The sequence below is a fragment of the Periplaneta americana genome, chromosome 11, assembly GCF_040183065.1.
Source record: "Periplaneta americana isolate PAMFEO1 chromosome 11, P.americana_PAMFEO1_priV1, whole genome shotgun sequence".
In the NCBI taxonomy this organism is placed as follows: domain Eukaryota; kingdom Metazoa; phylum Arthropoda; class Insecta; order Blattodea; family Blattidae; genus Periplaneta; species Periplaneta americana.
In genome coordinates, this window is record NC_091127.1 from 5,412,988 (window position 1) to 5,439,598 (window position 26,611).

A 26,611-nucleotide genomic window follows, 5' to 3' on the forward strand; every position below is an offset into this window, starting at 1 on the left:
GTGATCCTGTTACATTTCTGTTTTCCAGGAAAGCACCTTTAACTACATTTTACTGTTAATAACTATTATTCTATATTCCAGATTACATACAATCATTTCTTAACAAAATCTCTTTCCCTTTAAATAATATTTATTATGCACATTTTGTTTACACCCTAATTTTCCCTTCCCATTTTTTTTTACTATATACAAAAATTTTCTGAGTTCCCTCAATTTTGCAAATAGATTGCTGCAGTAACGGAATTACTTTAAATTTATTACTTTCTTAACCCAGCTCTCAATATAATGAAATTAAAATATTTAGGCCTCAAGAAAGCAATCGATAGTAAGTTTTTGAAACATGTAAAAATAAAATGAGAAAAGTAGCCGGAATTATGTGACAGACAGGATAAGACGTCACGGAATATGAACCCCGTACTTCTAGTTACCACATGATTTAGAAAGACAGTAATTCATTTCTAAGAATGGCAGTGGTGTAGCCATTATCATTATAAGAGTAAAACGTTGCGCAAATTTCAGTGGACTGAGAACAATACTAGAGTTGACAAGATCCGAGATCTCGGCTGCAGGAGTGTGAAATCGCTATTGTGTTGCACCTGTAACTCTCCCAGCGAGGCGTGTTGCATCTGTCTGCAGTGACGTTTAGAGCAGGAGTACAGGTTTCTGACAGCTGAGCATAAAAATTTAACTACCAGAGTTTAAAAGCACAACTTCTCGCCGGATAGGCTGTTGAGCGAAATGCTGAATCTAATTTTATTAAAGAGTTTATCTGTAAACCCGTTAGCTGAACGCTTGCGAATCGTATTTCTTTCCCAGAGACCCGGATTCAAAGCCTGTTATCCTACACGACTCTGATTGGTTAAAATAAAAAGGATTCTTACACTTCATTGGTGAATGTATGGTGAAATAACTAACGTTAAATGCATTACTTTGTCGCTATGATGTTTAGAAAAACAGCTGAATCCCTATATTAACAATATAAATTTGATACATTTTATCAACAGTAATCTCACTAGACGTTTTGATTTATCTAGAGAAAATTAAAACTCGAGTGGGACTTAATTGACTATTACACTATTAGAAGAAAGTATATAAAGATTAGAAGTAACGAAGTACTCCAATACAATAAAATATTAATTGATTTACGAAAATACAACTGTTTTCAAATGTATTATTGTACCATCTCAACATTACAAATATTACGCTAGATGCATGCTAGATGGCAGTAGTGAGCAATGTATTCTCGTCGAGAAGTTCTCGATCTATATACACGATGGCAATGTTACTAGTTAAGAAGGCTTTGTTGATTGAGTTTCATTTTTATTAAAATGCAACATTCCGCTTCAATTATCCGAATCCCAGTAATCAACGTCACTTGACAAATGATTTTCAATAAATCTTAATATTAAACAATGTCTGATACGTGACTATCCATAATATCATATAGCAGAAGCTATAACATAACCTAACTAATATACACAAGTGTTGGAAAAGTTTTAATTAACGACGATGACATAAAAAAATTAACATGAATAATTTTAAAAGGAATAATTATTGAATGTACAATTTTCAAATTTGAATGTGGTTGGTGGTTCAATTGATGTTATATTGGACGTGTGCGTAATAGAAGTGGAACTCGTTGATTTAGGCCTACATGGTGTATTCAACTTATTCAGGATTTCCGAATGGTGCTCTTCATTTATTTGTAAATCGGATTTCAGAAGATGCATAGGTATGATCAGTGATTTTTATTAATTCTTGTTCTTGAATGCCAATGCGAGTCATATTTGAAACTGCTGTGCATCGACTGGAGTGGTTTGTAATTATATATATTTGACGTCCAGACCAGCGCAGTTTCAAATGTTGGCAAACAAAGCAACAAATGCTAGGGACGCGATAAAATTGTGCGATAAGCAGCCATGATTCGTTGAAATACGTCCTTCCGTACCGTTTTATTGGTCAAAAGTAGTATGACGTAGTAGGAGTATAATAGTCAGCTAAATCCCGGATCATATACAGGGTGATTCACGAAGATTTACCATCACTTACGCAGCTTATTTCCGAACACATTCTGAGCAAAAAAAATTCATATAAACATTTATCTTAATCTCAGTATTTTCAGAGTTACACCAATTTGAAGTTGTTTGCAAAATATCTTCTTTTTTTAGTTTTAAGGGCAAAATAATATTACAAATAGAGAATGAACAATTCAGAAGTATCATTTCTTTAATTGGCTAGTGTTCTGAAGCTAAAAATGTATTGTTACTTGCTTTGTACAGATTTTGTTTTCCAATGTTTAAGTAAAAATTACATCATTCTTACTCAATTATCACAAAAATTGTTACAAATCATACGAATTTAGGAACTTGATTCTTAACAGTTTAATTATGCATCCTAATGTACAGTCTTAAAGAATTTACAAGAGTGGCGTGATTTGTAACAATTGTTGTGATAAATGCGTAAGAAAAATGTAATTTTGTAGTTAAAAATCGAAACAAAAAAAAATCTGTACAAAGGAACTATGGAATTCATTACACATTTTTAGCTCCAGAATACTAGCTAATTAAAGAAATGATACTCCTGAATAGTTCATTCTTTATCTGAAATTGATATTGATATATTTATTTCTACAACTCTCATTTGGTAATGAGTCGCCACCACATCTCTATATTCGTGCTCCCCATTACCTTCTAATTACAATAAACTTTCATTGACGTGTGCAGTCATCTTGTTTTACCTTTGTTATCTCTATTACTATAATACATACTCTCAATTTGCTTTCTAACCTCTCCCCTTAAAATTTTCCCTTCAGCTGGATTAAGACACAGTAGGAATTATGGACCAAGACTATACAATTCAGTACTGAAAAATAATCCAGACCTAAGCAATTTACACATTCTTAAGTTTAAAAATAAAGTGAAAATGTTTGTATGATATTTCATAAATTTTATTATAATTTTTTTAAGTGTTACTAGCATTATATGGTACTAATTTTTATTGCATTTATCTGATGCATGTACCCTATAAGATAAAACATTGTAATAAATATAAATAGATCATTTTCTTAATTAATAACAGTGTATATCTCCAATAAATGATTCCTTAGCATCGCCACAGATACACTTGATTGCACTTGTCACTATATCTTGTCACTAGAAAGTTATTTAAATTTATATTTTCCCCGCCATTCATAAAATATTTTGATATGATACCTCTTGCACAAAAGGAGAGATCTATAACTGAAACTCGATTAATATATTTCAGTATTATTTGTATTTATCCTGGCAATAATGAACAGTTTGACTCGTAGACATTTTGTTTTTTCAGCATTAACTTCCCATGATTGTACGAGAAGATTCGAAGAGAACGGCAGTTACGTAGACTTTCGACTCCCCCCTACTACCAATAATGCACAACACAATGTCAATACGGCGGTTGCTGTCGTCTGTGATACAACGAACTTTTCTGTTGATTTTCGAGTTTGGCATTTTTTTCCGGTTATTATATGCTTATTTAAGTTGTGTTAACTCTCGCTAGTGGTTTTATATTTTATTTTATCCGTGTTAGTATTTATTTTATTATTGTAAATATTTTTGTTTTATCACTATTATTATTATTATTATTATTATTAATGAATTATTTTGTATTACAATCTTTGTATCAATTCTGTCACTATTATTCTATTATTATTATTATTATTATTATTATTATTATTATTATTATTATTATTATTATTATTATTATTGTTATTACTAGTATTCATATCATCAGCATTATTATTTGATCTCTGTAAAATTTATGTAGACTACTGGACTGTACCCGAGCACGAGCATATGCTCATTTCGGGTATCTATTCATATGTATTCAATTCAAATGTAAATTGTAAATAAATTTGAATTTGAATTTCTAATGAACACCTCACCACTTTTATTGTTTACTTACTGTATATTTGAAGTACTTCCTATCGTCTAAAATGTCCCTAATTTTGAACTAACTTTTACTAAAACTATTTAATCATACTCATTCACTTTCATCACTAATTTACAATCAGTTCTACCTCTCCTCACTTTTGTCATCACTCTTATCTCCTATTTCTCCATTAAACACTGAATCACATGCTTATTTTGTTAAACTGTTCCCTTTCACCCCGATAAATTTTCCGTTTGCCACTATTTTAGTAAGTCAACTCAACCTTCATTTGTAAACCTACATTGAAATACTTGCTGTCTTCCTATCATTTCAATTTCTCTGATTGTACGCTAACTTAGTCGACACTCCAATATTAGTAACATTTCACTACCGATTACTATTAACAAACACTTCTAATTTTCTCTAGTCACTTCCTTTATCAACTCTTGTTTCTCTGGACACCAATTCACTTATTCGTTCATACATTCTCTCTCCGATTGTTTTGCTAGTTACTCTTACTCCTTGAACACTCACTTTATTGTTTCTATGTCTTTTGCCACACTTTTATCACTCCATCCCCCTTAAGCACCAACTTCGTAGACTGTAGTTCTGCGGTTCCTTATTTCCTTCCTTTCCCTCACGAGTAGATGGACTACCCAAATCTTCTGTACTTCCCCTCTTTGTCGGCTCCGGACGTCTTGCTAGTTTCTTCTTAACCACCTTCTTGACCTGTTTTCTATGACCTATTCTTCCCGCTGTCAGCTGATTCGTCATCTTACCCCTTCCGCTATTGTCAGCAGTCTTCAGTGACTGTCAGCGTATTCCGAATCTCACCGGTCCGGTGGCATCAATGACGTCACGTTGCAGCGAAATAAGGAACAAAACTACTGGAAGGATCGATGGCTGTCATGGCGACTGTACAAGTTGTTGTCTATGCTACGCTAGCAAAATTTTGCGAAATTTTCGTACTTCCATCTCGTTCAAAGAAAAGATAGCATAAACAATTTATTTCTTGAACCGGTAGTAATAACTGGTCCGTTGACATGTTCGCTCATAAGCCATTAGCATATTGTTTTTACGTTGTGCTCATTAAGGCCCATTCAAAACATAACGTAAGCATGAAACCTTGCATCCATGTTATTTAATGAAAGCATTCACAATGAATTACATAAGCATAAACTTAATCTTAATCATAAGACGTTAACATGAAAGTTTGCAAACTCCAAACTTTCATGCTTATGTTTATGCGATTTGGAAACAGTACACAAGCGGAAAGCGTGTTTTCACTTTTTGTTTAACATCTCATGGGCTTTGCCTACAGGCAATATTTTGATCTATTGGCCGTGATATTAGCTAGGCGCGCAACATGGAATCATATGACGAAAAGTTGATTATTTTACATCTCCGTTTCTTTGATTTCAAGTATTGAAAGCCATATACTGATGCCATTGTAGTTATTAGAAACATAAATTGAATAGCTACATCGTCAGTCATTGTGCAATTCTCCATTTTTATGTAATAGATTCTGTAGTTTTGTTGATTCGGTATGTTTGTTTCCACACACGTGTTATGTTTACGTTATGTTTAATTTTCATTGTGAATGGGCCTTGGCTACTTAAGTTTGTGGCATATGTTTATGTGCTTATGTTAATGTTTACGTTATGTTTAATTTTCATTGTGAATGAGCCTTTACAAACAATACAGCAGAACACACCGCCATGACACAACAGTGCACGATGTCATTCGTCTGCTAATTCCCGCCCTATACAAGAACCAATCAGATTCACTGATGGCGGCTGATGGAGACTGCCACCACCTCTGCAAGTTGATGGCACCGGTGCGACACCGGTGGAGCATCAATGACGTCATCGGTGGAATTCGGAACACCGTGATGCCATCGGATTGCTCACCGGTGAGATTCGGAATACGCTCTGTTGCTTGCATGGTGACGAAGAACTTACTTGCGACCACACGTTTCTCCTTTCAATGACGTCATACGTGTCTGCTTCCATTCTTCCTGAGCTTGCTGTTTCAGACATTCCTTGTGTGGTTACTGCCCTCGCTTCGGATTGTCCTGAGGTAATTGAATTCCTTCTTGAAACTTCTGCCACACTTCCTTGGCTACTAATCTCACTTCTTCCGCCCATTTGCTATAATCTTCCTCATTTTCATTTTCAAGTCCATCCTGTTTCCTTCTATAACCTCGGACCTTTATCTGAAATATTCTTTTACCCTTAAAACTAAAGAATAATGGTATTTTACAAACAATTTCAAATTAGTCTTAGGACAAATGTTTATATGACTTTTTTTTTGTTCAAAATGTCTTTGGAAATAAACTCCGTAAGGGACGATAAATCCTCGTGAATGACCCTGTATATCAGATCTAATCAGAAAAAAAAAATATGCATAAGCCAGAAGAAATGAGTAACGTTGCAAATTTATAACAAAAAATATAACTTTATTTGCTTTTCGACAAAAATTATCTGCAACGTGAGAAATGTCCACGGGGAGACGTTTTATCACCTCTACTGTGAAATCTAGCAGAAGATGGATTAAGCAATCATATTTCGGGGAAATACACGAAAACTAATAGGGAATTTACATTACGTCACTCGTTCACGGGTGAAGGGATGGTCATTGTACACAACTTTCCTGTAATTATTATTATTACTAGCCGTACCCGTGCGCTCCGCTGCACCCGTTAGAAATAAATATAAAGTAATTACATAATTAAAATAGGACATTTGATCCAGGGAACATTCGTGTTTGATAGAAGGATAAATCGTTTAATATGTTACTTTATTTAAATTGCATCCAAATAATTAAAATGCGATCATTTTTGTCCAGAGACACTCATTTGGTGCAATGACATTCCTTTAACATGTTTCTTAATTTTTATTACATGCAACCATAGTTTAATGAAGATTGACATCATTTAGATTTAATGTGTATATTTTATTTTACTTGTTATAGGTTTCCATTGAATTATGGTAATAACTTAATTTTAACCCTTGTTTTCTACGTATTCAGTAAATGGCGCTTGGCCCACTATGGTTCTGAACCCTTCAAATAACTTAAATTATATTATATAATATCACATATTATATTATATTATATTATATTATATTATATTATATTATATCATATCAGAAGTTACTGTAATAACATTATAGCATTATGTCCATCTAGAGAAACTACACTTTCCAATGGTGAAATAATAATTAATTATACAAATCGGTTAATTTAGCTTCCGATATTACTTCATACAAACACAGAAACATTCTCTGTAGGCTATCTTTCATAGCTTTCGATTGTTGCTGTCGAAGGCCCCTTATATATGAAGTCATTTGTTTTTTATTTAATTATACGGCCTTAGATGGCAGTTATTTTATCAGTCATATCAAAATTTTTCAAGGAATAAAACTTATCGCAAATTATTTGTAAAGAAACTTTTGTTATATAACATTTTTCACAAAAATCAATAATAAGCGAGATATTTCGATTTATTTAATTCAGGTCCCCTTATAACCCCCCTTTTTTAAATAATGTATTTTGAATGCCTTATAGCCTAAAATCTAAGTTACAACGAACTTAATTTATATTCCAATTTTCATCTAAATCCTTTCAGCCATTATCGCGTGAAAAGGTAACAAACATACAGACAGACAGACAGACAGACAAACAAAAATTAAAAAAAAAAGCGATTTTCGGTTTCAGGGTGGTTAGTTATATATGTTAGGACCAATTATTTTTGGAAAATCGAAAATTACCAGAAAAATGCGGCTACAGATTTATTATTAGTATTATTATTATTATTATTATTATTATTATTATTATTATTATTATTATTATTATTATTATTATTATTTCGTTGTTGGTAACTCTATAGCATCTATTAGATGCTTTATGGTTGTGCTAACAGATGGAGTTACTTGTCAACAATGTGACGCTGAAACGTGTGTTCAGGTTACTGCCCAGCGACAGTCCTGATGTATTTTTATATTTGTGATGATTGGTTAATCTTCTTCAAGAAAAATTCACCGAGAACCGAGTCCGGGAATCGAACCCAGGACCTCCTGATCCGGAAGCCAGCATGCTGACCAACAGACCACGGAGGCAGTCCCTATAATTATGTAACTTAAAAATGACACAGCAGACAATCTTTCTATTCTCAGCACGATATGGACACACGCTGTTGTGTTTTGTTTCTTTTTCAGAAGCATAATGCCATGTTGCAAATCTTCCTTAGGGCGTCAGTTGTTAATTGTGGAGCTTTGTATTTTACGAGAAAATTGTAGTTAGGCATCCTGATCATTACAGCTATTGTAGTTATTGGAAAAGGTATCGATCGAGATTGGATAGCCTCCGGGAGATAAGCGAACATCGCGGTAGCAGCCAATTAAAATGTCAGTCGTTGCGCTTTTGTTTTACATTGTTGGATATAATGATGTATTGTATATCCCAATTCATGTTTTCCTCTTCATGGCTCAGCCAAAAGAGCGTAATGATTTGCATTCAGTGGCATGAGGCGTGCGTTTGTTTTACATTTTCTATGCTCGATATCCTACGTAAGGTCTTACTACATGAATAAACACAACTCTTTTTTTATTTACAATAAATTAGCATTCTTACTATGGAATAAGTTGTCTTTTCATGCTATTTCTATATGAAGTACATTTCAGAATTTAATAGTAATATGCCTTACAAGAGCGGTATGTTGAAGTTTTCATGTTCGAGGGAAAGTTTGAAAAAGCGAAACGTAGTAGAGCTTTTTTAATTTCCGATAATTGAAAGAAAACATACCGCTCGTGTATCGTACATTATTTTGTGCGAAGATCGTTTATTACATACCTGAAAGAGAAATTTCTAATTAGTTGCAATGAAATCTCCATCTTGGTTTCTGTTCAATGACGGCAAATTTGCAAAACAAAAATATCTATCTTCAACATTGTTGCTTTAAAATATTTTCTGTGTTTACTATACTCCAGCAGGCCGTGATATACCGTCTGTCTTCCCCCCCCCCCCAGTCTATGATGAGTCTGGAATCTCGTTGATTTTTTCACGGCTTCCTTAATGTTACTTTCATCACGAATGCAGTAACTTTAGTGGAGCTGTAGAGTTTACTTAACTTTTGCAAATATTTAAAAACAATAATTAACAGTGCAATTTATGTGAAATTGCAGTGGTAAGTTTCCAATTTATAATTATTACTATATTGAACGTCTCTAAAAATAATATGTTAAAAGCCCATAGCAGTAAAGTCAATATGTCACTTAAGCGGTAAGAAGAGGGAAATTGTTATGTGTGTTAGGTTGGGAATACTGAATGTAGAATTTTAGACTTTCCGCGGATTGGTTTTGTGCGGAAACCAAGCAAATACGCACGATCTCGCACAAAATTATTATTTTTTTTGTAATATATTATTTATATTATTTATAAGCTTATTTATATCTATATATATATAATTTGAACTGGTAATGGAAATTACGGGAAAACGGCTGAACGGATTTTTAATAAACGACTCCTCATTTTGAAGCTTGGAACCCGCAGTTTTTCAGAAAAATAGTAACTTTCAGTGAAGCGTTACTTTTCCTACATAATTTTCATATTTTCCAAAATCCATCTTTCGTCAGTTTTGAGAACTAATTGCATCATTTCAGAATAAAACAAAACACACGCTAGCCTACAATAAAAAAAAAAATAGGCTATTACACGAAGGCCATGACAAGCAGGATTGCTAACATATTTAGAGCTCAAATTAAATTGGTTATTAAAAACTTTAACGCTTACTAAAAATAATTTACAGATCTGATTCTGCGGTGTGTAATTTTCTGAGTACAGCTGTGTATTGAATATTAAAATTTATAAAACGCGAGATGGTTTGATGACATTATTACCATTATAAATTAAATATTATTATAATTAATGCCATGATGCGACTATTTTTCATTAATTATACATATTAATGCCGTATTTTGGGGTTATATAAGTAGATGTAGAGAATATATGAAATTAGATCTTCATTTCTATAATTTACTGAATGGCGACTATGTAGTATATAACTACAAAACTTACGTAAGATAATGTTATTAAAAATGAAATATTTTTATAGTTATTAATCAAGTGGGGTTGGGTCTTTTTCATATACTTAATGGCGGTGTGGTGTAGATATTTATATGCGTCATTCTCTTCAGTATTGGCTCGAGAGAGCGCAAAAATTACAGTTCCTAAGGAAAAACCAAAACTTACTGATAAAATAAGAGACCTAAATATTTTGTAGTCATTTCAGTAAGATCTCTTAGCAGGATGAAATGATTTTACCCTCTACATTTCAAGCTCTCCATGCAGCAGCTATACCAAGATGATGTGTTTATTGTTCGAAAGCATAGCAAACCTGACATTTTTTTTAACTTTCGAGGACAATTCACAATGGCCTGAATTAGCTATTATTTAGTCCCACATGAAAAATCCACTGACCGTTCTGACATTGGTACTCGTGTTTTCACGTTGAAACTCAAAACCTGAAGGTGGATAGGTTCAAGAAAAAGTATTTATTTATTTATTCTGGTGTAGTTAAGGCCATCAGGCCTTCTCTTCCACACCACCAGAAATACAAATACAATAATAGAAATAAGAAGGAAACAAAAAACACTATAAACAAAGTAAAGCCACACAAAATATACACAGGTTGCAGTCACACAAACTTTAAATGAGTGATTAAGTATCGTAATTAATTGTATCCTAACTAATTAACTAACGTGAACAAGAAACTTGCAATTTTAATATAGATTAAAAAAGAAAATAAAATAAAATACACAAATCAATACTTCTAGCAATACCTAAACATATTAACTAAGACAAAATTTTCCAATTTAATTTTGAATTGTGATAAAGTCCGGCATAAGGATAAACAATGAAATACTGCTCACGTAGGAAGGTAAGATGTGTCACTAGTGTTTGTTCTATTTGTGTAGCAGCTATTACATTTCATTTTGTACCCGATTCATTAAGATGTCATAAAAACACACAAACATACATATTTCCTGCACCATGCACAGCGAATGAAAGAAGGCTGTCCACAGTCACACATTTTTCCGCACTTCTGCTGCGAAAGAGATATCCTTCACATTCACAAACACTTCTCGTTCGTTTATCAATTTTGATGCATACCACGCATATTTCAACATGGCTTTGAATATAGGAGCTGACAACTGAAAGTGAATTAAAATGATGATGATGAGGATGATGATAATAACAATAATAATATCAAGCTTTAAAATATGAGAAGGCATTAGTTTTCGAACTGGAGTTGCCTGGATGACAACTCAGCACCCAACCACATGAGCTACACCGTTACACAGTCTAATGCTTCCCGTTTATTTTTATTTTATGAGGTAAATTTTATGTAACTACCTCTTTTGATCTCATTATATAATCAGTATGTAATTACTTAATTCTGATCAAGTTTTATGATCAACTGTGTAACCAAGTTTTAATCCTGGTTGAGTGTAAGAGAAGGCCTTAAGGCCTTAACTCTGCCAGGTTAAATAAAGCCATTATTATTATTATTATTAGGAACCTAATGGAGATATGTCATAAACAATAGCCAATATTTCCAAAACGAGGGGTCATTGGCCACCCATACCAGGTATGACTTTAAACAGAACGTCATGTACTTTCATGTCACAAAATCTGATTTAATTCGGTGATGTACAGAGCGTGTCCTCTCCTTGTAAGTGGTAGAAATTCTTTCATATGAAACAAGGAGTGAAGTTGAGAAAATATAAAATTTGGCATAAAAGAACATTCAGAGGGAGTATGTTTCATTATTACGGAAGAAAATAACTTTCAAAATGTCTGGTATTCTTTATTGAAAATGAATCTGAAAAAATGTGTATTTGAACGTCTAATTTACTTAGTTTGCAGCATTTGCTGCACAAGCCACTAGTTATACAGGGACATCATTTTATTTTTACTTCAATGTTTATTGTACCTGAGTTTTTGAATGTACTTCACTCCCACTCCTTCTCCTAATGAAGTTCAACCGTCCTCCACACAAATCCAAGACCGCATATACAGTTATAGTAGCCTTACAGTCATAGTAAATAGTATGTACCAAAAATATGTTCGCGTTTTCTAGTGACGAAAGAGCTTTCAATATTGAATCATTTTCGCACAGGTACTGTCGTCCATTTGCCTACGTCGTATCCCGGTTTCCCCCACCAACTTTTATTCGGCAGCTAGTGGCTGGGCTGTCTTAGCTCTTTTCTGAGAACATTAATTTCTGTTAGGAATTGGACGTCTACGTAATATTATACAACTGTTTAAAATAACTTAAATAAAAGGGCCTCATTAAGTAATTAACTGTCACGTGATTTACTCCCTTTCTACGACCCTACGACATAACCACTTGGACGGACAGTAGATAGCATGTCTGAGTAATTTTATCTTTTCGGATAGGGCTGAAGTGAAGACTGAATTTACAGTACGTAAGGTACTCTTTTATAGAGTAGGTACAGAATTATTTCAACATGAGTTACTAGTACGAAGGACGAAACTGGTAATTGGGATTAGGTCCAATAGTCTATAGTGCGATAATATGCACATTAGAACTGAAGCCTATATCGAAATGAATGGCCACCATTTTCAAAAATGTGTTTAAATATCCGTATTATGATTATTTTTCAATTTAACTTCTTTCTCTATATTGTACGCTAATGTGCTGTAGACAGTATAATATACACTGCATAATGAATACGTCCACATGGACAGCTCAGTTCGTGAGTAAAAACACTTATTGTTAATACTGTACTGTATTTTGATTAACCAAAAACCTAATAAAAATTATCAAACTCAAAATCGCGATATTTTCTAGTTTACGTAAATGGATGAACTACTTTTCTTCCTTCCTATACCTAGTAATTCGTTTGTATATTACGTCAGTATCGACGAACTCCAGTCGTGGAAGGGGGTAGCAAACGGCGTTGATCCAGAGGTATAGGCAAGTTAATATTAAAAATGTTAGTAAAAATAAAATGATGTCCCTGTATTTATATTGTGAACATACGTGACAGGAGCATCACACGGGCTAGATGGACGCAGATTAAAGACGATGTGTGTGGGCGAACATTTCACCTACTGCCCGTATCCTTAGTGTGGCAATGCAGTCGAATTGCTCAGTGAACTGCTCTGTGTGATGAGAAAGTACCAGTAAACAGAGACCCAGTGTTTGTGAGCAACCAAGCAAAAGTATTCGATAAACGCTGCCTGCCAGCCAGTGTCTCTGATATCTTTCCAATGTTCATAAAAGCGGCGGGCTCCGTAAATCCATGCTATCAACGTCATTCCTAGTAAACACCAAACATGCGGTGCGAGAGTACAAAACCAAGCTATTCGAGTCCAGGCGGAGAGAAATAGAGATTTTTCTTCCATTCTATGGCCTCCAACTGTTTCACCTTACCTCTGGTTACATACACATAATCTGGCGGAGATATTGAAAGCTCGTGCTTGTAGACCAGCCGTAGCGAAAATGTGATCGTGCGCCGAGCCACTGTGTAAACTGCAACGTGCATAGCAGCTACGGAGGGAGGCGGACACCCGAAGGGGAAGTGAAGCAACTGTCTGACTCATTAACGGATTTTCATTTTCCTTACGTCAAGCATCTATATACACAGGGACATCATTTTATTTTTACTTCAATTTTTATTGTACCTGAGTTTTTGAATGTACTTCACTCCCACCCCCTCTACTAGTGAACTTCCAACCGTTCTCCACACAGAACCAAGCGTATACAGTCAAAATCGCCTTACGGTTATAGTAAACACAAACAGTACTGAGTTAGTGAGTATAGTACGTTTCGGAAATATGTTCGCGTTTTTCAGTAACGAAAGAGTTTTCAATATTGAATCATATTCTCCCACAGGTACTGTCGTCCGTTTGCCTATGTCGCATCCCGATTTCCACCACCTGCTTCTGCTCGCCCCTCTGTAAAGGCTAGTGGCTGGGCTGTCGTAGCTCTTTCTGAAAACATTAATTTCTCTTAGGAATTGGACATCTACGTAATATTATACAACTGTTTAAAATAACTTAAATAAAAGGGCCTCGTTAAGTAATTAACTATCACGTGATTTCCTCCGTTTCTACGATCCTGCGACATAACCACTTGGACGGACAGTAAATAGCATGTCTGAGTAATTTTATCTGTGCGGGTCGGGCAGAAGTGAAGATTGGATTTACAGTACGTAAGGTACTCTTTTATAGAGTAGGTACAGAATTATTTCAACATCAGTTACTAGTACGAAGGATGAAACTGGTAATTGGGATTAGATGCAATAGTCTATAGTGCGATAATATGCACAAAAGAACTGAAGCCTGTATCGAAATGAACGGCCACCATTTTCAAAAATGTGTTTAAATATCCATATTATGATTATTTTTCAATTTAACTTCATTCTCTATATTGTACGCTAATGTGCTGTAGGCAGTATAATATACACTGCATAATGAATACGTTCGCATGGACAGCTCAGTTCGTGAGTAAAAACACTCATTGTTAATACTGTACTGTATTTTGATTAAACAAAAACCCAATGAAAATTATGAAACTCATAATCGCGATATTTCCTAGTTTACGTAAATGGATGAACTACTTTTCTTCCCTCCTATACCTAGTAAAGTGATTTGTTTGTATTTTACGCCAGTATCATCGAACTCCAGTCGCGGAAGGGAGTAGCAAACGGTGTTTCCGGTTTTCAACCGTTAATCGGAAGGTATAGCCAGGTTAATATTAGAAATGTTAGTAAAAATAAAATGATGTCCCTGTATAATTTGAACGGGTAATGGAAATTACGGAAAAACGGCTGAACGGAATTTAATAAATGTCCCCTCATTTTGAAGCTTGGAACCCAAAGTTTTTCGGAAAAATAGTAGTTTTCAGTGAAATGTCAATTTTCCAACATAATTTTTGCTATTTTCCAAAATCCATCTGTCGTCAGTTTTAAGAATTAGCTAATTGTATTCAGGAGAAGCGAAGCGAGCATCAAGTCGGCCGTGTTGCATTTCAGAATAAAACAAAACACATACTACAGTAAACAATATTATACGAAGGCCATGATCAGCAAGAATGCTGACATATTTAGAGCTCAAATTAAATCGGTTATTAAAAACTTAACTTACTAAAAATAATTTACAGGTTCGTTTCTGTGGTGTGTAATTTTCTGGGTACAGCTGTGTATTGGATATTAAAAACTACAAAACTTGAGGTGGTTTGATGACATTATTACCATTAGAAATGAAATATTATTGTAGTTAATGCCGTGATGTGACTATTTTTCATTAATTACACATATTAATGCTATATTGATGATATGAAAGTGAAACGTAGATGTAGGGAATAACTTAAATTAGGTTTTGATTTCTATATTTTACTGAGTGGCGGCTATATACTATATGTTACTGAAATCTATGAAACTTACGTAAGATAATAATATTATTAAAAATCAAATATTTTATAGTTATTAATCAAGTGGGCTTGAGTCTTTTTCATATCTTTAATGGCGGTGTGGTGTAGATATTTATATGCGTGGTTCTCTTCAGTATTTGGTCGAGAGAGAGTATCTTTCATTGTTATGGGAGCAAATAACTTTCAGAATGTCTGATATTCTTCATTGAAAATAAATCTGAAAAATGTTTATTTGAACGTCTGATGGACTTAGTTTGCAGCATTTGCTGCACAAGCCACTAGTTTTAATATAATTTTATACAGTAAAATGTTACAAACTAATGTTTAGTACGTGTAACGAAGAAAGAAATGAACAAGAAAACATAGGACACATTATCACAACGTAAAATTAACTGTCTTCAGAATGTCTCTGCGACAGAGTTTCAAAATCAGGAATGTCACTTACTGCCAGTCGTAGTTGATCACGAAGGTATTTGTCTGTCAGTCGTGAACTAAATTAGGTTTTTACTATTTTCATTGTTGAAAATAATTTTTCACAAACGTAAGTTGTAGCGAACATGGCTTCAACAGAGCAAGCGAAAGAACAAAGCTTCGGATATTTATATGTTGGCAAAGATTTGAAAGTTCAACATTTATCAAGTCCTTACATCTAGCTTTCATTGTAACATTACATTGTAAATCTGTGAGCTTAAATTGAAGATCTAACCGCATGATTCGTACACCTGCTGAAAAAGGATCGACATACAGAGATAATAATAATAATAATAATAATAATAATAATAATAATAATAATAATAATAATAATTTATTATTTTATTTATTTACTAATATTTAATGTGCTGTACTACAGCCAGGTGCCAATAAACAATAATAATAATAATAATAATAATAATAATAATAATAATAATAATAATAATACTATCATAAGTATACGCCTAATATTATCCCACTTCATAAAATTATGGAAACAAATTTCGCGTGTGTTTTGGATGAAAATGATGTCTGTTGTCAGACTGTGTTGCTATCGTAGTGGAATTTTATCATGAAGAGAGAAATCAGGATGTTCAATTAGGGATTTCACTTGAGAATTTCTGCGGTTTCTTTTGTGTTGGTTGCTTAGCGACGCGGAAAGTGACTCCAACTTCTACTCAAGTTAAGGCGTTCAATCTGAAAATCGGTAAAAGTTTAGTGAACAGAAGTTAAAGTTTGTCGAACTCTTCTTTTAAGCTACAGAATACTCTATATCAGCTCAGCCATTCCCAGTGATTTTCGATATTGGGTCCGCCCGCGATGCTGGTGCAACGCAGCCCGCTCTACAGCATCGACTCTCAAGCTAGTCCTGCAGGGCTCTGTTTATAATAATAATAATAATAATAATAATAATAATAATAATAATAATAATAATAATAATAATAATAATAATAATGATTTATTTTAGCTGGCAGAGTTAAGGCCGTAAGGCCTTCTCTTCCACTCAACCACAAAAAGTGTATATACATATGCATGAACTTACAAAGAATCCAACAATTTGATTTAGATGAGAGTTACATGTATACAAAAGTTATTTACAAATTAAACAACAAAATACTATGAACTATTAATTAAACACTGAAATAAACTGTGTAGCAGAATTAAACTAAAATACATAGAATGTTAATATATTTCAAATAATATTAGGTAATAGAAAGAGATTATTACGAGACAATTAAAATACAGCACAATCAGGATGATGTCTAAAGAAAAAAGTAACAATGTAGTCAGTGATAGTTTAAATCAGTATGATTGGAGTGAAATGCTAATAAGGTTATCTTTTAAGCTGTTCTTAAAGGTGTTTATTGTCTTGCAGCCCCTAATACTTTGTGACAAGGAATTCCATTGACGCGAGGTGGATATTGTAAAAGATGATGAATAACAAGATGTTCTATGAAGAGGTATACTTAGCGTGCCACAGATAAGTGATCTGGTATTTACGTCGTGGTTAGAGTATAGATAAGAGAAACGAGACGAAAGGTAATTTGGTGTTGAAGTGTGCAGAATTCGAAAGAGTAAAGACAAAGAGTGTAAAGTTCTACGTTCTTTAAGTCGGAGCCACGAGAGACTTGCGAAGGACGGTGATATGTGATCATATCGTCGGATGTTGCACACGTATCTGACGCACATATTCTGAGCTCGCTGTAACTTGACTGACAATTCAGAACTTAGGTCACTTAACAAAACGTCACAATAATCGAAGTGCGGTGTTACTAGGGTTTGCACTAGGGTAAGTTTTAGTTGCTGGGGCAAGAAGTTTCTCAAGCGACTCAAACAGTGAATGGAGGAACAGATTTTTTTTATCGTTTCTTTAACTTGAAAATTCCAACTTAGATTATTATCAAAAAAGAAGCCAAGATTTTTTACGACAGATGAATAAGGGATTAGCGTGTTGTTAAGGGTAACAACTGAAAGATTACTGTTATTAAGGGAGTTAACTAAACGCTTATGTCCAATAATTATGGCTTGAGTCTTACTTGGATTAAGTGCGAGTCCGAAATTGGCCGCCCAAGTGGAGACAGTGGCTAGGTCACAATTTAACTTGTCAATCGATTCATTGATCGTATTGGGTCTGGAATGTATGTAAAGTTGTAGGTCGTCGGCATAGAGGTGATATCGGCAATACTGTAAGTTCTTTGATACGTCATTAATGTAGATAGAGAAAAGTAGTGGTGCTCGTGCTGCGTATTGCACGAACTGTCAACGAAGAAATCATATCTCCTGTCGTGCGATAGTACTTTGTAATAATTATATTTATTTTACGATACGAGTATCGTAACATTACATATTACAACACGAGTTTGATAACCAGCCGAGTATTGCAATATGAAGTTATGGTAAGTACAGGGATATAATTTACTTTCACTTCAATTTTTATTGTACCTGAGTTTTTGGATGTACTTCACTCCCACCCCCTTCTACTAATGAAGTTCAACCATCCTCCACACAGATCCAAGACCGCGTATACAGTCATAGTAGCCTTAGGGTACGAACACGTTGGCGCCTAGCTTTAAAGCTAGCAGGCTCCGCTAGCAGTGTTTATGAAAGACAAGGAAGCTTGGTGTGCACAAATTGGAGCTTGCTTGTAGGTCGCTTTAATCTCTCAGCTGACTCACAGCTGATTAGGTCATCTCCTTGGAATCTCTGTGTAGACTTGATATCGCAAGGGATTCAAGTAGTGAGGACGAATTAGACAGTGCAGAATCAAAGTGGTTATTATTACAAGAATTCTTTTCTCGAGAGTCTTCCCTTCATCCTATGAATAATAAAGGGTTGCGTTTGGTGAATATTATCTTTTTAAATATCTGCGGAACTTTCCAGAAAAATGCATTAGCTACCCGAGAGTGGAAATCGAAACTTTCGATTATCTTCTCTATTTAACCAAAGATTTCATACAAAAGGCTTGGAAAAATTGCCAGGGAATCCTATTTTGCAGGAAGAACGGCTTATACTCACACTGAGGTAAACTGTACAATTCTTACAAAATAGTGCCTAGTGAACATTCTCAATAATTTGATTGATATTAGTTATTATTTAATTTGTTTATTTTTTTATTTTTCGTGGTATTAAGGCACATACAGAAGAAAGCGATTAAACTCTTGAAATGAGGTCGAAGACTGCAAATCAGGCCTACTGGTGAACGACGATGTCCATTCATCCGAATTCATTAGTAGTTTGTAATTAAAAAATTAATTAAATTCTACCTCCAGTTTTGAATCTATACGAAAAGTTAATGTCGTGGCAGGTCTTTCGAACACACGAGCAATACGTTTTTCTACATCCAATGTGTGCAGTGTTTTAAAACTTTACAACCACTGACACAGGATTCCCGCCACGAGTGAAGCAAGCGGTATGCTCAAGGCGGAGCTTGACAGGTCGCTGGCTGATAGTCGGAGTAGCCAAGAATGATATTTCCCGCTCCGTTTAACTTATCACGTCGTAGCATCTATGATATTCAAACAATCGCGCTGGAATTTTTTGTATTGATAGGTCAATGTCCAAGGGAAGCATAGAAAACAATTCGAAATCAAAATATTGTTTTTAAAAGTGAGAAAAAAAAATATTAATTTTTGAAGTGATCTGCTCACAGAAAAAAATTTTCGGTAAGCGGTAAACTTTTTTGTTTTTCACGTTAGATGGGGGGTCAAAGCGAGAAAAATGTTGAGTAAGAATGGAAATTCGTTTTAAAAGTTACCGCTCCTCAAAATCTTTACTGGTTACCGAGTTACGGCCAATTAACGTCAAAAGTAAATCACACGCGCGTAGTTTAAAATAGAATACAAATTTGTGTAAATTAAAAAGCACGAATTACACAAATAATTGATCAAAGTCATCTCTACTAATTACACAAGTCATCATTGACATCTGGTCCACAGATCATCTCTCCCATGCCTCTCTGCTCCACGCCGAGACTTGCGCTGCAAGCTTGAAAGAATGACTGAAACCATTCTTGGAGCTTACAGCGTGCTGGAAAGCTAGCAATAAAGCGACCATCCATGAGTCAACGTGTGCGGTGTCATATGATTCTAGCGATTCATTTCCCCCACTACCGCTACCAGCTACTCTACCAGCTAGTCTACCATCGTCAACGTGTTCGTACCCTTACGGTCATAGTAAACAGTACGTTCCAAAAATATGTTAGCGTTTTGCAGTGACTAAAGAGCTTTCAATATTGCATCATTTTCCATTTGCCTACGTCGCATCCCGGTTTCCCCCACCTGCTTCTATTCGCTTCTCTATAAATGCTAGTGGCTGGGCTGTCTTAGCTCTTTTCTGAAAACATTAATTTCTGTTAGGAATTGGACATCTACGTAATACTATACCCATACAATTGTTTAAAATAACTTAAATAAAAGGGCCTCGTTAAGTAATTAACTGTCACGTGATTTCCTCCCTTTCTACGACGCTGCGACGTAAGCACTTGGACGGACAGTAGATAGCATGTCTGAGTAATTTTATCTTTTCGGATCGGGCAGAAGTGAAGATTGAATTTACAGTACGTAAGGTACTCTTTTATAGATAGGTACAGAATTATTTCAACATGAGTTATTGATACGAAGGTCGAACCTGGTAATTGGAATTACGTACAATAGTCTATAGTGTAATAATATGCATATTAGAACTGAATCCTGTATCGAAATGAACGGCCAGCATTTTCAAAAATGTGTTTAAGTAAATATCCATATTATGATTATTTTTTAATTTAACTTCATTCTCTATGTTGTACGATAATGTGCTGTAGACAGTATAATATACACTGCATAATGAATACGTCCGCATGGATAGCTCAGTTAGTGAGTAAAAACACTCATTGTTAATATTGTGCTTTATTTTAATTAAACAAAAACCTAATGAAAATTATCTAACTCAAAATCGCGATATTTCCTACTTTACGTAAATGGATGAACTACTTTTCTTCCCTCCTATACCTAGTAAAATGATTTGTTTGTATATATTACGCCAGTATCATCGAACTCCAGTCGTGGAAGGGGGCAGCAAACGGTGTTTCCGCTTCTTAATCGTTGATCCAAAGGTATAGCCAGGTTAATATTAGAAATGATAGTAAAAATAAAATGATGTTCCTGCACATCGTACGTTTTATACACTTTGATGAAAAATAATTTTGAAATAAGAGTAACTGTATTGCATAAATTTTGTCATTGCACAATAGCCAGCCTTTCTTAACAGAGTGAAGTTTCGTACTAAGGAACCTTAAAAAATCTGTAGTACATAATTACTCAGTTTTCAAAGGACAAAGCAGATGTTCTATTGGAAGGAGGTGTTCCGTAATGTAGTTGGTACTTTATCCTTTTATGTTTAAGTACGTAGGTCTACTTATGTGTGTTGTTCTTATGAAAAAGAATAAATTCTCTGAAAACGTGGGGAAAAAGCAAGTATTCAAGTTTATTCGTATCATCCAGCGACTAGGTTCGAACCTTTGTATTTCCGTTTTATTTCTTTACATCATTATTGTCTCCTGTTTAATAATATTTATATCATAAATTATTTTTATAATATATCTTGATTACACAACTTTAACACTATATCACTTCGGAATATGTCTTATATAGCGTTCGCGTGTTAAATATTACAGTAACTGGTTAACTAGTTTCAGTCTGTTATGGACCATCTTCAAAACTGGTTGTTGCTGGTCTTGACGCCTTTTGTTTGCGTTTAATGTGAGGATATGTTTGTGTAGTGTAATGTGGAGTCAAAGAGTGTGTGTGTTCTGAAATTGAGTTGTGTGTTGAGAATTTCATTTGGATTTGTTTTTGTGTGTCTATATATTTCATATTGTTCTAGTGTGTTTAGTTTCTGGCTTTTTGGTTGAATATGTATAATTTCCATGTCTGTGTTTATGTCGCTGTAGGTGTGGTTAGCATTTGTGATGTGTTCTGCATATGTGGAGGTGTTTTGTAATTATGTTATGGCTGTGATATGTTCTTTGTAACGTGTTTGAAATGATCTGCCTGCCTGTCCTATGTAGAAGTTGTTGCAGGTGTTACATTTGAGTTTGTATACGTCTGTGTGGTTGTATTTGTTTGTTTGTGTGTTGAGATGTTTTTGTAGAGTGTTATTTGTTCTGTAAGCGATGTTGTAATTTAATTTCTTGAATGAGGTTGCAATCTTGTGTGTGTTTTTGTTTTCGTATGTTAGTGTGATGTTTTTTTTTGTGTTCTTGTGTTTGTATAGTATTTTTATGTTTATTGTGATTATAGTTTCATCTTTATTTATTTAAATTTATTTATTTATTTAAATTTAAATATATAGAATAAAGAATATAATTACAAAACAAACAAGAGAAATACAAATAAAATAATACAAGCAATATAAAAAGAAGATACAGTAGTATTAACAAAATTTGAGACCGAATGAGCAGCGCTCGTGCTCGGTCGCAGTTCAGATATAATATTAAAATAAAAAATAATAATATAAATAAATAAGTAAAATAAAATAGGAACTAAAATATAATTACAGCGGCAATGGAATTATATAATATAATATTAACACTAGAGAAGAATAAATATCGCACGTGAAAAGTAGGACTAATATATATTTCAAAATTGCATTGATTGTTCCGATAAGCTGACTAATAAGTAATGAAAATTCAATTAGAACGTCTCTGCTTATCTGTATTACAATTATAATTTATTGATGTCTTAAATTAACTTTTTCGGTACCTCGGTGTACCATCTTCAGATGTATTTATGATACTAAATTTAAATTTAAACCTGGGCAATAGGTACATATGTTGTGGTCTTGGATAGTGTGTGTGTGTGTGTGTGTGTGTGTGAATATACATACTATACCCATATAATATGTTTACAATGGTTATTTGGACTATAAAACACTTATATACTATCGATTGTTAAAACAAACCAATTAAGATCAATTAAAACATGTGGGCATTGTTCTATGACGTTATTTAAATACTTAACAATGTGGATTTTTATGAATGTGTATCATGACTGTTCGTTGGGGCGACTATATAATCGTTGCCTTAATTGCACTGTATTGTTGAGTATAAATAAATCTTGAAGATTCTTTGCATTGTTTGTTCGATGATAAACACACATTTAATATTGGAGCACTTGAAATTTAGAATATTCGTAACGTACACTTTGATAGATGTGTTGTTGTTATAACTATCTTATTGAATTTCATATCATATGTTCAAATATATTTATCTGTTATATCAAACTATGAGGCTTATACCTCGTTATACATGACTAAACATTTGTAAAAGTTAATAAGAAAGTATTGTTAGCATAATGTACATTTAAACTTGTACACAATAAGTAAAGATAAGCAGTGAAATACAGGGTGCGTCAGAAAGAACGGATGGATTTCACATGGCAAGAAAATTGTAAAGATTCATCAAATCAAAAATTTATTGTTATCAACATATTCACCAATACATGCAGTTTATTTATGGAAAGAACATTATCCATATGATGTCCTTGGCTTTCAATGCAGGCATCGAGGCGTTTTCTGATGTTCGCCATCACTTTCACAGTCATAGCTGGTGCAATTGCCAGGATTTCTTCACGAATCGCTGTCTTCAGTTCGTCCAGTGTATGTGATCGATGTTTACAAACTTACGCCTTCAAATGGTCCCAAAGAAAGAAGTCGCAGGGCGCGAGATCTTACCGTAGCCTCGGACAATCTCAGTGCAATAGAATTTCGTCCAGGTGATTTCTTCTTTAATGTTGAACCTATGATACGAAATGAAGCCACCCACCGCAAAATTGTATTCCGAGTTGGAATCCTAGCGTGACATCCGATGTCGAAATGAGTCCTGAGTGGCGATCACAGACTCTTCATTTTTCAAAAATGTCTCTACGATGAAAGCACGTTGTACACCAGACCAACACCATGTTCTCAACTGAAACTGCATTCTATGGCTGACCCAACAGTCGTGGTCCCCCTCACTATATCTCTCTCCTCGTTGCGTATCGATAGTTTGAAATCCATCCGTTCTTTCTGACGCACTCTTTATAACATCTCAATTTCGAACAGCTGTAAATATTCCGAAAACCGTTACATTGCAACAGTACTGTTCCCGAGACAATTTTTATATTTATTTTATAAAGGGTTCCTAATAACATGTCATTATCTTAAAAATGTGCATACAGATTTTAGGGGCTATGAGTGTGGATATTAGAAATGTTAAAGAGTTACAAATCAGTTTTAAGGCGGTTTCAGAGTAATTAAAAAAAATAAATACAGAGAAAAAAAAGTTGCGCCATAAACAGATATAAATGCACCTAAATCTTGGTTGCTTACCTGTACGAGGTCTCCCAGGTCCCCCCCTCCGGCCTTGAAGGTGAGGTGGCACACGAAAGGCAGGCGGTCCTCCCTGGGCCGATGCAGTTCCAGCTCGTACGTCTTGCCCACATCCCCGTAGTACGTGCGGTTACATGCTGCAAACGCCAGAACGGAAAGCAATCACCACAAAAATTCCATATGTAACGTGTAAAACAATCCAATTTGTATTCAGCACACGGCATCTCCCACTACAGACCCACATAAATAGGTACAGAGGGGAGATTGCGCGTGGTTTATGGACAACACATGCTGGGGATTTCTTTACAAGGTGCGTCCGACAAATCTCGAGGGAGCTCTTTGATGGAACTTGTATAAAACATGTCGGTTGCCAAGCAACCGCATCTCCTGAAATTGTATTTATAGCTGTTAGACACCTAGAAAGATTATGGGCTGTAAGATGATACGTGTACCATCTTACATGAAGTGTATCTATATTGAATCTGAAGTTAAACATTTAACTGCATGTACATTAAGTGACCTAAGTGCTGAACTTTCTCAAAAACTTCAACGTGTACATAATGTCTGCGTCCGATTTATTTTCAATATCCGCCGACATGATCATATATCGGAATATTTTCTACGACTCTCCTGGCTCCGCTTGCAAGATCGACGATTAGTACATTCTCTTTGCCTGCTATATCGAATTATACATGATTCCACACCCAACTACCTTGCCTCTCGGTTTACTCTCCTAGCTTAACATCATAATCGTAATACACGTTCACAGCACAATCTGTTGCTACCAATACCACGTCATCAGACATCTCTGTACTCAAGTTCTTTCTCAATAGCCATGGCCCGCTCATGGAATTCGCTGCCGCTGGAAATCAGGGGTAGTCTTAGTTCTCAGTTGTTTAAAATTAGGTTGTTTAGAAATATTTTAAATGCACAGAACTAGTTTTTAGGTATAATTTTTATTTATTATTATTATTATTATTATTATTATTATTTTACACAGTCATTACTTTATTTTTCCATTAACACTAATACCTAGGTAATTGTCATTGTCTCAATGTAACCCGTGCTGTGCTGATCATACTAATTCTACTATTCCTTTAGTTGTGAGATTATATTCACATGTATTAATTCTTTTTTTTTTCTTTTAACTTGATTCTTGTATACTAGAATGTATTTTTCTGTTTGTGATTATGTATTCAGTTTCTTTTTTTTATTACATATATAGGCCTATATATTATTGTTATTTCAAAGTTAATACTGATTGTGTATATGTATTCAATCTCTCTTTTTTACTTAATTATGTTTATTATTATTTTTAAGTTCATATTTGTATACCGGTATGTATTTTTTCTGTATGTGATTTGATCCTGATTGAGTGGAAGAGAAGGCCTGATGGCCTTAACTCTGCCAGGGAAAATAAAACTATTATTATTATTATTATTATTATTATTATTATTATTACATTTAACTAAATTCTTAAAAAAATAAGAGGTACGAAACATAGTAGACAAGAATTGTGCAAAACTTCGAGGCTTCATTTCAGAAAGCGACAATAAGACATCGGATTTCTCACCTTAAGTACAGTAATTTGGGATACCTTTGTACCAGTTCCTAATTTTACTAGAAGATTTAATTTTACATTTCCTAAGTGTGATATCTTTGGACTGAGGCCATCTCCATAACCTACCATTATGTAACTGATCTTGTCTATTGTAATTTCCTACAATATTTTATGTAATTTCTAAGTTATTTTCTTTTGTGTTGTTTTGTAATCAAATTTTGTATCTCATGTACTTGTATTATTGAAACCTGGTTGAGTGGAAGAGAAGGCCTCATGGCCTTAACTCTGCCAGGTGCTGCTGCTGCTGCTGCTGCTGCTACTGCTGCTGCTGCTGCTGCTACTGCTACTGCTACTGCTACTGCTACTGCTACTACTACTACTACTACTACTACTATCTATATGCTTTATTTTATATCTATTTTGTCCGGTTCCTGAAGAATATTTAAGGCTCCACGTGGTTAAATATTGCATTCTGTTTATAGTAGCTGGTTTACGAACGATATTTAACTTTGTATTGTAAAAACATAATTTTATCTTGGAGTTACATTTATCGTCGAATATCCTTTTGAGAAGATTAACTCCATATGTAGATGAAATTATTGGGGATCATCAGTGTGGTTTTAGGCGTAATAGATCGACTATTGATCAGATTTTTTGTATTCGACAGATATTGGAGAAAAAATGGGAGTATAAGGGTACAGTACATCAGTTATTCATAGATTTCAAAAAGGCGTATGACTCTGTTGAGAGAGAAATTTTATATAATATTCTTATTGAATTTGGTATTCCCAAGAAACTAGTTCGATTAATTAAAATGTGTCTTAGTGAAACATACAGCAGAGTCCGTATAGGTCAGTTTCTAT

General features: G+C 34.2%; 1 protein-coding gene across 1 annotated transcript in view; it reads right to left on the reverse strand.

The window, feature by feature from the left end:
- Positions 1–26,611, reverse strand: part of LOC138708738 (uncharacterized) — a 1,008,888-nt gene that overhangs the window by 102,426 nt on the left and 879,851 nt on the right. The window contains exon 4 of the mRNA XM_069838867.1: positions 24,188–24,324. Within this exon, the coding sequence (XP_069694968.1) occupies positions 24,188–24,324 (137 nt within the window). The remainder of the gene's footprint in view (positions 1–24,187; positions 24,325–26,611) is intronic.